Source organism: Vespa mandarinia, chromosome 1, assembly GCF_050613455.1.
Source record: "Vespa mandarinia isolate Hongniang chromosome 1, ASM5061345v1, whole genome shotgun sequence".
NCBI lineage: Eukaryota > Metazoa > Arthropoda > Insecta > Hymenoptera > Vespidae > Vespa > Vespa mandarinia.
Window position 1 is genome coordinate 19,247,501 of NC_140810.1, and position 12,500 is coordinate 19,260,000.

Sequence of the window (12,500 nt, forward strand, 5' to 3'; positions counted from 1 at the left end):
CACTCGCTTTGATCGCTTCCAAATGATTGTAGCAGGCATTTGAAATAAAATAAAAAGAGGAGAGGATAAAAAATCAAATTATATATATATATATATATATATATATATATATATATATAAAATACGTTTATAAGAAATGAAGAAATGAAAAAAAAAAACAAGAAAGAAAGAAGGAGGATTATTAACGATAGTCGAACGAACGAACGAAATGGTCAGAACTTTTGGTTGTCGATCCTAATGGCAAATTCAAATTCCATGAGAACGCACGCAAAGGAGAGTGCATTATAAACAACACGCCACCACGTTCAAGCAGGTAAGTAAATGGAATTCGTATGTCTATCGTTTCGTATGGTTTGATATCGTATTGTATCGTATCGCATTGTATCGCATCCACGTGCTCGCATTTTACCTTCCAAGTTAGATTAACCATTAGCGTTCAAATGTATGTATATATCCATATGTAAGCGCGTGCATGTATGTAAATATACGTACATACATATTATACATACATACACACACATTCATATATATATATATATATATATATATATATATATAAACATATATAGAGAAAATATAATAAACACTCGCACACAATAATATAGACGGAGAAACGTAGAGAAAATATCACGCGCAAACACATACACATGATATGTATAACTAAACGCATAAGATACATAAAATATCGCAAAGTACGTTAACGCATGAGAATCAATAAGATTCTCGGGAAATCGATATTTTCGATGGTGCTTGTAAGATAGGGTGGATGAAGGATTGAAACAAAAATGAAGAGAGAGAGAGAGATGCAAGAGTTGTGATATATCAAATATATATTCAAAAATACCGCTTACGATTCTTGCCAAAATGGCGTGCTATATAATCCAATCGGAGTTATCTATATACATATATATATATATATATATATATATATATATATGTGCAATCTATGTATGTAGTTTCGCGGGTTTACCATCAGCTATGAAATTACAGACGTAACGATAAAACCTCGAGATAAATTGGAACGTGCGAGTTAAAACCGCGTTTATTCTATACGCTCTGCTCGTCACGATAAATCCCCTTAGCTTCTCCACTCCCAACCCACCCCCTCCAACTCTCATCGCTCTTCTCATGCAAGCCATTATAACATATTCCCAAGAAGGAACAGGTGGTAACGATGTAACTCTAACGTCTTTCTTTTATATCTACGAATAGACTTTCTTTTTACTACTACAAACAAATTCGTAACGCTTACCTCCTTTTTCTTGATTTGAATTCGCGCCGTTTTCATATGACTTGTATATATATATATATATATATATATATATATATATATATACGTGTGCGTTTGCGTCCGTAGAGGGCGACGAACAGAAAAAGTAAAATCATTTTCTTACGGCGAATTTGATTGGTCGACTTACTGATTCAAAATGAATTCAAAATGGATCCCAAAATGGATTCTTCTGAGAAAACTAATTCGATTAATTCGTTATCTATAACAAATTTATATATGCATATATATGTATGCTAATTATATACTAACGAACGAACTAAGTTAACCTATTCGTCGAACGATTCATCGTTTGATAAAAATAGAGAGAAAGAAAAAAGATAGAGAGAGAGAGAGAGAGAGAGAGAGAGAGAGAATAAAAGATGTCGAATTCGCATTAATTTTGATATAGAAAAATACTTAAATTATTTATTTATTTATTTACTTACATATTTCGAGGAGTTCTCCGAGATGTCTTTTAAATGAAGATACGATGTTATTTTTTCTTCTTCGTCTTCTTCTTCTTCGAGAGAGAGAGAGAAAGAGAGAGAAAGAGGAAAAAGAAAAGAAAAAAAAAAAGAAGAAAAAGAAAAAAAAAGATCCTTTCACCTTTCTCCCTTCAACTTTTTCTACATACAATATTCAACAAGCGTCACGACGAAAGTTGCACGCGTTTCGATTTACAAGAAGATAATTTTGCATCCTTTTGTACATACTTTTTTTATATACATACATACGTACTATACGTTATATACGTTACTTACTTGGTTTTATATATATATATATATACACATACATACATATGTCGAGTTTTCGATCGAGTTCCGACCCGCGACGTTCGTCGTTACACTCGAATTGTTCGCGAATACTATGGACTAATGTAACTTAGATGAACGCGGCAACAACACAACATCACGATTTTCACTTTTCAATGTTATCGTGAAAAATTGACTATTTCGTTTTGATAGAAACAAAACCGTATTGAACTGATATATAAGTCACGTAACGATCTACACTTAGATCGAGATTTAAAGATGTCGAGTGTCACGATCGCGAAATCTTTAAATATGCGCTGACAGGTAAGCGACGACGACGACGACGACGACGACGACGACGACGAAGAAGACGAAGAAGAAGAAGAAGAAGAAGAAGAAGAAGAAGAAGAAGTAAATACGTATATAAAATATTGTACGTATGTAGTTACGTATGTATGTTCGAGATGGGTGCGAGAGCACGGTGCATACAAGTTGGCGGCGGTGCACGTTGCTGAATTGAATCCTTCGTCATGCCTCGGCTATCTCCGTTCGACTTCGTACCAAGTCGTAGACAGGTATGGACGCTCGATCGTACGAACCCTGTACCTTATTAAAATTTCTATTATTCCAATATTATTAGTTATTTGTATTTTAAAATGTTTCGCAAGACATTAGACGATAATCCCATTTAAAATCGTTTTCAATCTTAAATCAAGATATATATCTATATAAAATATTTATTATAGATTATTTTAAGACAACTCTTACTTATGATTCATCGAGATATAATATTAATAGATCTTTCGTCTTTCACCGTAGAATTAACGTAAGACTAACGGAGGACGAATTCGTTGTCACTTTCGAAACCATTCTACTAATGTATATGTTTACAATGTGTGTTTACGTTATATGTATACAATGACGATAGGAAAGAATAAAAACGATTAGTTTTTAAAAGTTAGACTGATTAGTCATAGAGTTTATTATTTTTCCCGTCGTAAACGTCATAAGTTAGATAAATAAACGACGATGATTATGTATTTGTTAAGAATCAATTGTAAATTCAGGTCAAACGATATTTTCATTTATATATCGTTAGTTCCTTCCTATTTTTTTCTTCTTTTATTTATTTATTCTTTTTTTTTTTTCTTTTAATTTCAATTAAATAATTACACGTAGAACGAGACAAGTACAAAGACGAGAGATGATGCGTATTAAAATCTTGAATTATTTTCAATCTCGTATTAAAATACGATAAATAATGAAATAACAAGATAGCAAAGATACAATTGGAAAATAAATGAGTCAGCGTAAAATAATTAACGAGAAATGACCTTCGAGATCGTTCCCACCTAGATATGGAATTGGTGATAGAATAATAGGAGTAATGAGCCAATCATTAGAGATCCGATATAATGCTACTCGATTATCCTTTCGACTGTTACTAAAGATAACTAAGGTACCGTTGCAGACGACGTTTACTCCTTACAAATGGCGCGAACGTAATGGCGGGAGGACAATGAAACAGCTGTTTTTTAGTTCGGTGAGACATCTAGCGGAGCGCGGGCGTAATTTCGCACGCGACGACGACTAAAGGACGAAGAGCAGTAGCAGCAGTAGAGACGAAGAGACGTGCGTGTGTACAGGTCGTAGACCGGCCGTGTCTGTCTGTCTCTGTCTCTCTCTCTCTCTCTCTCTCTTTCTCTCTCTTTCTATACCTTTTTGTCTTTGTCAGTCTCTCTCTCTCTCTCTCCTTTCTCCTTCTCTCTCTTCTTACTACTATAGTGCAGTGAGCAGTCGCGAGAGTCGAGCCAGGAAAGATGGCTGCTGGCTGTTGTGGAACGAAGAAGCAAAAGCTGAATAACTCGACCAGCATTCCGTGCAATGGCTCGGCCGTATTGCAAAACGGCACCCAGATACGCTATTCCACGATAGTCCAACCGGAAATGGGTTTCTTTTGCTTCGACGTACTTTACTGCCAACTACATCAACTTGACCCTCCAAAAACGCCCAACTTCAGCAACGATGCATTGTGAGTAACTTGGCCCTCTTTGTTCCCCACCGATACCATCTCCACGCGCCTTTCTCAATTCTGTTTTATCTTACTTCCTTCTCTCTCTTTTTCCCTCTCTCTCTCTCTCTTTTTCTCTCTCGTTCTCGCTCGCTCGTTCTTCTTCTCATTTATCTTTTTTCCTCTCTCTCTCTCTCTCTCTCTCTTTCTCTTTCTTTCTTTTTCTTTAAGCCCTCGCATTATAACCTTTTATTTCTTTTTCTATCCATTTTTTTGTCGTCTTTCTCTCTCTCTCTCTCTCTCTCTCTCTCTCTCTCTCTCTCTGCTGTCTCACTCGTTCGCGCTCGCGCGCGCTCTTTCTCTTTCTCTTTCTATTCGACTTCTCTTTTTCTTTTATCCTCTCAATCTCTTTGTTAACGCGAGATCTTTATTTTTAAAGTCCGTCAACAATGTCACTCAATGAGTCCTTCACAACACAAGCCCTTGAAAACGTCCTTCGATCGAACTAACCTCGATTAGATTTTATTCGTTAGCTTTTAAAATCATATCAAACGGGCATCGTTTTATTTTCTTTCTTTGCAATTCGATACCATAAAATTGGATGTTCCAATTGACATGCAAGGGATGATGATGATTTTTATTTCTTCTTTTTTTTCCCCCCCCCTTTTTTTCTTTCTTTCTTTCTTTTTTGTTTTGACTCGGTCGTCGATTCTTCGCATCAACGCGGTAGCACTATTACCGCTTCTTTGATCATTTACCTTGACTTATTTTTCTCGTTATACTTTAATTAATATAGAATGGGGAAAAAAAATAGTTATAGTTTTAATATTAAGAACGAGTCAAACGACGAATCTCTCTCTTTTTTTTTTTTTTTTTTTTTTTTTTTTAATAAGAACATTTACATATGTATTAATTAAAATTTCCATTCTTATGGCTTATTTTATTTTTTTTTTTAACACACACACACACACACACATATATATATATCCTTTTATTTAAGTTAGATTAATTTGTTTGGCATCGGCATTAAAAAAAAATTCTATCGTATGTGTATTTTAATTTATAGATAAACTATTTTTCAGCCCATTATTCGTAACTTGGTCTATTGGAAAAGACATGAGATTAAGAGGCTGCATCGGTACATTTAATGCTATGCATTTACATGCCGGATTAAGAGAATACGCTACTACTAGGTATGACAGAATATAAATGAGATTGAAATTATTATCATATTTAAAGTTAGAATATATTTTTGTTTCTCCTTTCTAAAAGCGCATTTAAAGATTCTCGATTCAATCCGATAACAAGAGAGGAATTGCCACGCTTGCATGTAAGCGTATCTATCCTTAGAAACTTTGAAGACGGGGTGGACTATTTAGATTGGGAAGTTGGAGTTCATGGAATTCGTATAGAATTTCATAATGAAAAGGGTAATAAGCGGACGGCTACTTACTTGCCTGATGTAGCACCGGAACAAGGTCAGTATTCATTTTTTTTTTTTTTAAATAATAAATTAATTTATAGCCAGGGAATTGTTACGTTATCGTTGATCATACATTCATTATGGTTTTTTTTTTATTCCTCTGTAATTAGTTTCAAAGTAGTAAACATATTTTTGTCAATTCATATTGCATACAGTTTTATGACTGAAAAAATATAATTGAAAATTTACACATGCAAGGGCATATAATAAACCGTCACAGAGTTGGTTTTGTTTAGTGGTTGGCAAAGTTGAAAATAGAATTTCAAAATTTTGCTTCATGTATATATATATATATATTATCTATATTCGTTCATTTCTTCGCATCAAAGCAACGTCGTAATAAGTAAATTACTGCTACTTCCAGGAAATCCAAAATTCTCTACGAGTTTTATTAATTAGAAACAATTTAATTAATCTATATGCTGATATTTACAGCAATTTCGAAATTCGCGAGTATTCTGCAAAGTTAGAACTTGACATGTTTAGGATGGGACCAGATACAGACAATAGACTCCCTGCTGCATAAAGGTGGTTATAAAGGATTGGTAACTCCAGACATTAGACGTAGTGTGAAGTTAACTCGTTACCAGAGTGAGAAGGTCACCGTAAGCTATCAAGATTATATGACACATTGGCACTGCCGAAGGTGCTAGCAGCTGGCCTGGGGTCCTCCACAAGGGCCCCTACCTTCTCAAACTTCTGTCGCAGTTCGTTATAACAATACAGAAACAACATCCCATTTTCAATACAATAATAGCAATCAATACAATCCGTTTGTGGCCAGTCAGCAGCATACATTAGTGATGGTACAACCTAATCATCCATCGTTCATACATCCACTTCCTATGCCTCCTGTTTCTCCCGTTGTGGTACCTGTTCAAGATTATCCATCTTTTTGGTGGGATCGTGCAGGACCTTCCTTTCCTCCTCCACATTCACATCCTCGTACGCACCGATATACAACACAAGAAAATATGGATCGTGGGGTGCGCAAGCGAAAATGACATTGGAGGCGGCTGTTACTTGCAATCTTTCACTGTTTGAAGTGGTGCCTATTGTATTTTGTATGTTTTAGCATACACAGTCTCCCCTTTATGATACCATACAGTCCTCCCTGAGGATGACAGAACCTACTAGTATGATGGCAATATTTTTACTTAAAATATAATTCCTATATTAACTATAAATAAGTTCATTATTTATTTAATATTGAACTGAACTAAAATATCAATTGGATAATGAAATTAATCATTAAAAATGATATCTTTGAAATGTATTTAACAAGTATGAGAAGTTAGAGCTATTTCTTTTTCTCTCTCTCTCTCTCTCTCTCTAAAGTAATATCAAGCGAGATGATATGCCAGAGCTAATGAAATAGTATTTAATTATTAAACGAATTTTAGCACTTAATATGCGTTTATGCTCTTTACACATGATTAACTCTGCCATCATACTAACGGATCTACATTGATATTTTTATCTGCAATGTATGGGTGATATAAGTAATTACATAGCACAGCAAAGATATACATCTCTTTAAAACTGTACAAATTTGATCAAAGATATATGTCTTTGTATTATTACATATATTGCAAGAAATATAGAATATTAATATTATATGTATATATATACATATATATATATATATATATATATATATATATATATATATATATATATATATATATATATATATATAAACAAAAGGTGTGTGAAAAGATGCTTTTTGTATCCTTTGAATTTCTGTTTTGTTAATTGGAGTATATAATTAGATTACAATATGTTTCATAATGCTGTTAAATATTTTTATGAGCAATTGTAATTGTTATGGAAAAAAAAAATTACTCTATCTTTGTCGGTATAAATTACTAATACTAATGTTGTTTTCCTTTTTTTTTCTTTTTCATTTTTTTTTTTTTTTTTTTAATATTTTAAAAATTCATAAAAATAAGTAAACAATTTAATTTGAATTTCTTTCCACTGTTCAATTTGTTTCTAACAGTGTGACAGTAATTTTTACGTTAAGTATGACAATGTTAAAACGGCTAAATAGAATTTCTTTGTACTAATGGTATAAATAAATATGTCTGTTATATTAATTAGATTGTATTAGATCGTTCATTGACGTTGTATCATTTTGTTGGACATAAAATATAAATCCCTCAAAATGTATTTAGCTAATGTAAATATAATCTGTAAATTGTCTAACATAGTTTATACCATTGCTACATCGAAGTTTATTTTAAAAAAATCGTAGTTGTAATATAGTCCAGCGTTTTATTGCAGCAAAGAAGTTTTGCTATTGATGAAAAGTATCGATAAATATGGGGTACATAAATACTGTACTTTCTAACGTACAGCTTAGGCTTATAAGATACATCTCAATTAGTCTCTTAAAATATACCACTTTAAGAGGTTCAAAGATAACTTTATCAAGATTATTGTTATCTTGCTCAATATTATACAAGTTCAGCTTACAACTTAACAGAGAGAAAATTTTAAAAACAATACCTCTAGAGTACACGGAGGTATTCTAAATGTGTAATATAAAATATTTGCAGAATGGGACCTCTACTGTAAATAAGCAATGGACTGCACTATGACTATAGAGAAAAAGAAAATGTTAATTTCTAGTTGTAATATAGCTTTAAGGTACTAACAAAAAAAAAATGACGATCTCATTGTGATTTTGATTATTCTGCGAATTGTGATCGTAAATTCATGAATTCTTGTACATTATATAGTTGCATTATATGGCTACCTATAATACAAAAGAAAAAAAAAATAGAAAGAAAGAGAAACAAATAGTACTTCAATGCATATATATATATATATATATATATATATATATATATATATATATATATATTATTTCTATTTTGAAAGAAAAGTTTAAACTGTATTATGATTTAGATAGTTTATATGCCAAATGCAGCTATTAATGTACTACGAACTAGTAATGCATTTTAGACTATTATCGTATAAAAGTGCGTCTGGCAGAAATTTGCAAGAAATAATTGGCGTCCTATTCTTCCACGTGTTAATGTCCTCTCTTTACTTAGATTCCTCCAGTTACTCCGTGGCTGGTTTCATTCACTGCCAATTTATTCATTGTTGTGTCATTTACATAAGCAAAGCTTGCTAAGACTAAAGAAATCGTGTTGTTACACTTTTGTTAATCAATGTTTTAACTTAACATTTGATGTTATTACTTACATTATTACATTACATTATTATTACCAAGGTAGCTTGCTAGTTTTTGAGATCTCCATACCACTCAAAAGCCTCGACAAGATGTCCAACCAACTGCCAGTATCATACTTAATCGTAGATTTATCGGCAAATCAAATTAAAAAAAAAAATATATATATATATATATAAACTGAATTAGGCTGTGGAATCCTAATTAAGTCAATGATAGTAACGCTACCTGTACGTACGGTGTACATATCGTATCATTGATAGTATCTTTTAGTTCATAAATGTCAATGGAGAATAGCAAAGAAGATAAATATCTGATGCATTTCCAATGGTAATTATTTTCTTTTCTTTTTTTTTTCTTTTTTTTTCTCTTTTTTCTTTCTTCTCTTTTTTCTTGTTTCTCTTCTACGTAGAGCGTAGTTCTTGAAATCTATGAAGGTTTTTAAATATGTTAAAGTCCCAAATCCTAATAGATAAAAATATTTACATAATTCTTTATGCGAATTATGTTTATCATATAGATTGAACTACTTTTTTAATAGTTGCTTTTCATCTTATTAATTATATTTATACATGCATAACAAAATGATGCTGCTTATAAATCAGAAAGATTTCATGCAACTTATTCTATTTCATTAAATATTTTTCAAATCTCATTATGACAATACTTGTTCAAACATAATTCGATTATCTTTAAAACGATATGTCTTATGCACTTGCATTAGCTTCGACGACTATTATATTGGTAAAAATAATTAATGGTGATATTCCTATTCAATTTCAACACTGTTTGTTATGCATAAATGATGCCAGAATTTTTCTGTATAAACCTACGTGTGTTGCATGGATAAGATTTAGGATTTTAATAATTACATTCAAAATTTTTTAAGTAAAAATGGCATATAGTTACTGTACAAGACAGCGAATCTTAATAATTTGAAAGACATAATATTACAAAATGTACTGTGCCTAAGCCTGTTGTTAAAATTGGTTTATATACCGCCTACAAAATAAAGACAACAGCAATGCATAGTGCACACTAGCACAGTAAGTCCATTAGAACGAGCAACTTTGGCAGACAACTAAAAATAATTAAATATATTAATATCAACTTATAATGCAAAGGGGATGAAGGAATAAATACATTTTATATTGTCACACATTTCGTTTGTTTTATAGTTTTAATAGTATATCCCATACTTCATGCATGTACGACATGACGTTCATAGATATAAACACGGGCGAACTGCAAATACTTCAGCATAATCTGACGATTACATGATTTAATATAATTTATTCAATCATTTATAAGACTAACAATAATGAATTTTTAGAAATCTTATTCAAAATCGTCATTTTCATTTTCTACAGATAATGTATTCTGTATATAAGATATACACTGAAATTGTTTATATACAATGATAGAAGCAGCTGCAGCATTTAGAGCAGCTATGGTTAGTAATGATGGGGCAATGGGTTTAAATAAGTTAATACAAAAGTATATTACTTCTCTCCAGTTTGTATAATATGGTATTCTAAATCTTCCATCACGTTTAGCGATCTATAACATAATTATTAGAAAAATTATATGAAAGTATTCGCATAAATAACTAATTGTAAATTATAGAAATTAAAACTTACCAGAAAGTTTACTATCGGTGATAAAACCATAGGATATATAACGGCACCACAACTCTGAACGACTATTGATCTCATTTCAACGCATAATGGACAGGTTGGTAATGGGAAAAAAGTTTTTTCTGTAATCATCTAAATATATTTTATATAAGTAATTAATCAAATTAATATTAAGCGACCAAACAAAGATTTGTAAGATCCAAAATGTTTTACCTGTAGCTGAGCAACAATTACAAGTGACCCTGGACATAATGACGTAGTGATAACAGAAGCAGCAGTACCAAAATTACGCAATTTCAATGATTTTCTAATCCTCATGTTAATATATATACCTGATAATGCTGCGACACCTCCAAGAAAACCTAGTCCATATGAAAATGGCCAACTTTGATAAAAACAAATTTCAAATTAATTAGTTATATTAAAATTAAATTGAAATATAATTTATGTAATATTTATGCATGTATGTATATATGTGTACGTATATATATATACACATATTTACATATATATATATATATATATATATATATATATATATATACATACACATATATATACATATAAGAAAGAATAATTAAAATACGATTATTGGCATTTGAAAAGCTCTATTCTAGAATAGATAGAGTCAAATATAATAAATCTTACATATAATAAAGACAATGTAATACTATGTCAACATTTATAGAAAAATCTATAGCGTAATTAATTGAGGTTAGTTACACATCTTTTTGTGGTTTCCAATTTCGAATTTGTTGCCATTGGTATTTAATAATCTCGCTTTTACTTAAAACAATAGCATTTTCTGGTATTTCACCCTTTGACATTCTTAAAGCCATTATTACACGTTATTTATTAAATACAAATCAGTATTAACAATATATATCCAAAGGAAATTCTTGCCGGTAAAGTCGCACGTACAAGTAAGTTTCTTCTAACGCGTTAGATTATCTGAACGAATATAGATGGACGAATGATCGGTCGTACACAAAATATGCACTCAGATCATCATTTTCGAAATCATTTTTAATATCCTTATAGAAATTGAAAATAAAAAATTTGATGCATCGTAAATATTCCCTTGGATTAAAAATAATTATCATCGATTGATGGGATAAGTAATTTTGATCAATACAACTGCGTGATAACATTCGATAAAATCTTATGTATAAGAAAAAAAAGAAAAAAAAAAAAAAGAAAAAAAGAAAAGAAAAAAGGAAACAGAAAAAGATTCTTTTTTCTCATATTTCTTGAACGTTCTCTCTTGAAGAATAAACATATAATTTCTAACTAGTCTCATGGGTGCATGTATAGTGAGAGAGAAAAAGAGAGATAGAGAAAAAAGCAGAAAGAGAAAAAGAGAGAAAGAGAGAAATAGAGAAAGAGAGAGAAAGAGGGAATGAAAGATCGATAATTTTTCAATCGCAAAATATTGTTAAATCGATGCACCCTCAATACGCATTTGATTCTTTTCTCTTTAAAATACGGAAGAGACGTTTGATCGATGCTGACGCCTATGGACGAGACGGTTAAGTTTCAGCTCGTGCTAACGAGCGCAACGAGAACCGTTTTACAAGTGGGGGAGTATGTGAGAAAGAGAGAAAGAGAGAGAGAGAGAGAGAGAGAGAGAGAGAGAGAGAGAGAAGGGGTGGCGATATAGTCATCGATAACGAGCGAGTCATCGTCGAGAAAGAGTGAGAGAGAGAGAGAGAGAGAGAAGGGGGTAAACGACGACGACGAGTTTATTGAAAAGAGAAAGCAAGTTGAAGAAAGAGAGAGAGAGAGAGAGAGAAAGAGGGAGGGAAGTAGATAGAAGGGGTGCGTGAAGGCAGTAGGTCGTTGGGGGTCGTAGGGGGTTGATCTCGGCCTTCGGGATAGCGCGTCACGAGGGCTACCATGACGTCATCAAGCTAGACTGCCATCGACCAATCCGGCAGTGCGGCTTGCGCGCTCGCGTTTCTTCGCGTTGCCAGTAGTGAGTGGATTTTGCACGGTTTTCCGGCTCCGCGACGACGGCCAGAGTGCGACGCCATATTGTGCGAGACGAATGCGAGAGAGAGAGAGAGAGAGAGAGAGAGAGAGAGAGAAAGATAGAGTAATAGAGAAAGAGAGACAGAGAGAGAAAGAGAGAGAGAGAGATAGGGA

General features: G+C 32.3%; 3 protein-coding genes and 1 long non-coding RNA gene across 9 annotated transcripts in view; 2 read left to right on the plus strand and 2 right to left on the minus strand.

Annotated features, from left to right (window-relative positions):
* Window positions 1-2,639, minus strand: part of RhoGEF3 (Rho guanine nucleotide exchange factor 3) — a 153,884-nt gene extending 151,245 nt beyond the window's left edge. Inside the window, exon 1 of one of the 3 annotated variants that reach the window (XM_035879536.2) lies at window positions 1,717-2,630. The gene's annotated coding sequence lies outside the window, so the exon portion shown is untranslated. Of the gene's footprint in view, window positions 1-1,716 lie in introns of all 3 variants that reach the window. The other 2 variants (XM_035879534.2, XM_035879537.2) reach the window with 2 other exon arrangements.
* Window positions 2,640-3,612: 973 nt separating this feature from the next.
* Window positions 3,613-7,119, plus strand: LOC118447524 (AMMECR1-like protein). Its single transcript, XM_035879569.2, has 4 exons — window positions 3,613-4,054; window positions 5,116-5,226; window positions 5,306-5,511; window positions 6,003-7,119. Exons 1-4 carry the CDS (start codon window positions 3,843-3,845, stop codon window positions 6,167-6,169), a joined length of 696 nt encoding a protein of 231 aa, XP_035735462.1. The 5' UTR covers window positions 3,613-3,842; the 3' UTR covers window positions 6,170-7,119.
* A 2,093-nt stretch (window positions 7,120-9,212) lies between these two features.
* Window positions 9,213-11,332, minus strand: LOC118447525 (transmembrane protein 126). Of its 4 annotated transcripts, XM_085660094.1 has the most exons (5): window positions 11,079-11,267; window positions 10,688-10,740; window positions 10,569-10,597; window positions 10,359-10,487; window positions 9,213-10,278 (listed from the first exon to the last, which is right to left on the minus strand). In XM_085660094.1, the coding sequence occupies exons 1-5, from the start codon at window positions 11,192-11,194 to the stop codon at window positions 10,057-10,059; spliced, it is 549 nt and encodes a 182-aa protein (XP_085516220.1). In that variant the 5' UTR covers window positions 11,195-11,267; the 3' UTR covers window positions 9,213-10,056. The 4 variants fall into 4 exon arrangements, with proteins under 4 accessions (XP_085516220.1, XP_085516226.1, XP_085516222.1 ...); XM_085660100.1 differs by lacking the exon at window positions 11,079-11,267 and adding an exon at window positions 11,277-11,332 and having other exon boundaries at window positions 9,232-10,278; window positions 10,569-10,740; XM_085660096.1 differs by having other exon boundaries at window positions 9,232-10,278; window positions 10,569-10,740; window positions 11,004-11,092.
* An 871-nt stretch (window positions 11,333-12,203) lies between these two features.
* The window catches only part of LOC118447526 (uncharacterized), a 36,429-nt gene continuing 36,132 nt past the window's right edge, over window positions 12,204-12,500 (plus strand). The window contains exon 1 of the long non-coding RNA XR_014982313.1: window positions 12,204-12,500. This exon is cut by the window's right edge and continues 884 nt beyond it. This is a non-coding gene — a long non-coding RNA (uncharacterized LOC118447526).

Excerpts from the sequence above, each read along its gene's own strand:
- LOC118447524 (XM_035879569.2), top strand. The coding sequence starts at position 3,843 with ATGGCTGCTGGCTGTTGTGGAACGAAGAAGCAAAAGCTGAATAACTCG. Across the intron at positions 4,055-5,115 it reads AACTTCAGCAACGATGCATT|CCCATTATTCGTAACTTGGT; the intron begins GTGAGTAACTTG and ends ACTATTTTTCAG. Across the intron at positions 5,512-6,002 it reads TGATGTAGCACCGGAACAAG|GATGGGACCAGATACAGACA; the intron begins GTCAGTATTCAT and ends TGACATGTTTAG.
- LOC118447525 (XM_035879570.2), bottom strand. The coding sequence starts at position 11,194 with ATGGCTTTAAGAATGTCAAAGGGTGAAATACCAGAAAATGCTATTGTT. Across the intron at positions 10,741-11,078 it reads TGGAAACCACAAAAAGATGT|TTGGCCATTTTCATATGGAC; the intron begins GTAACTAACCTC and ends TTTTTATCAAAG. Across the intron at positions 10,488-10,568 it reads TAATTGTTGCTCAGCTACAG|ATGATTACAGAAAAAACTTT; the intron begins GTAAAACATTTT and ends AAATATATTTAG.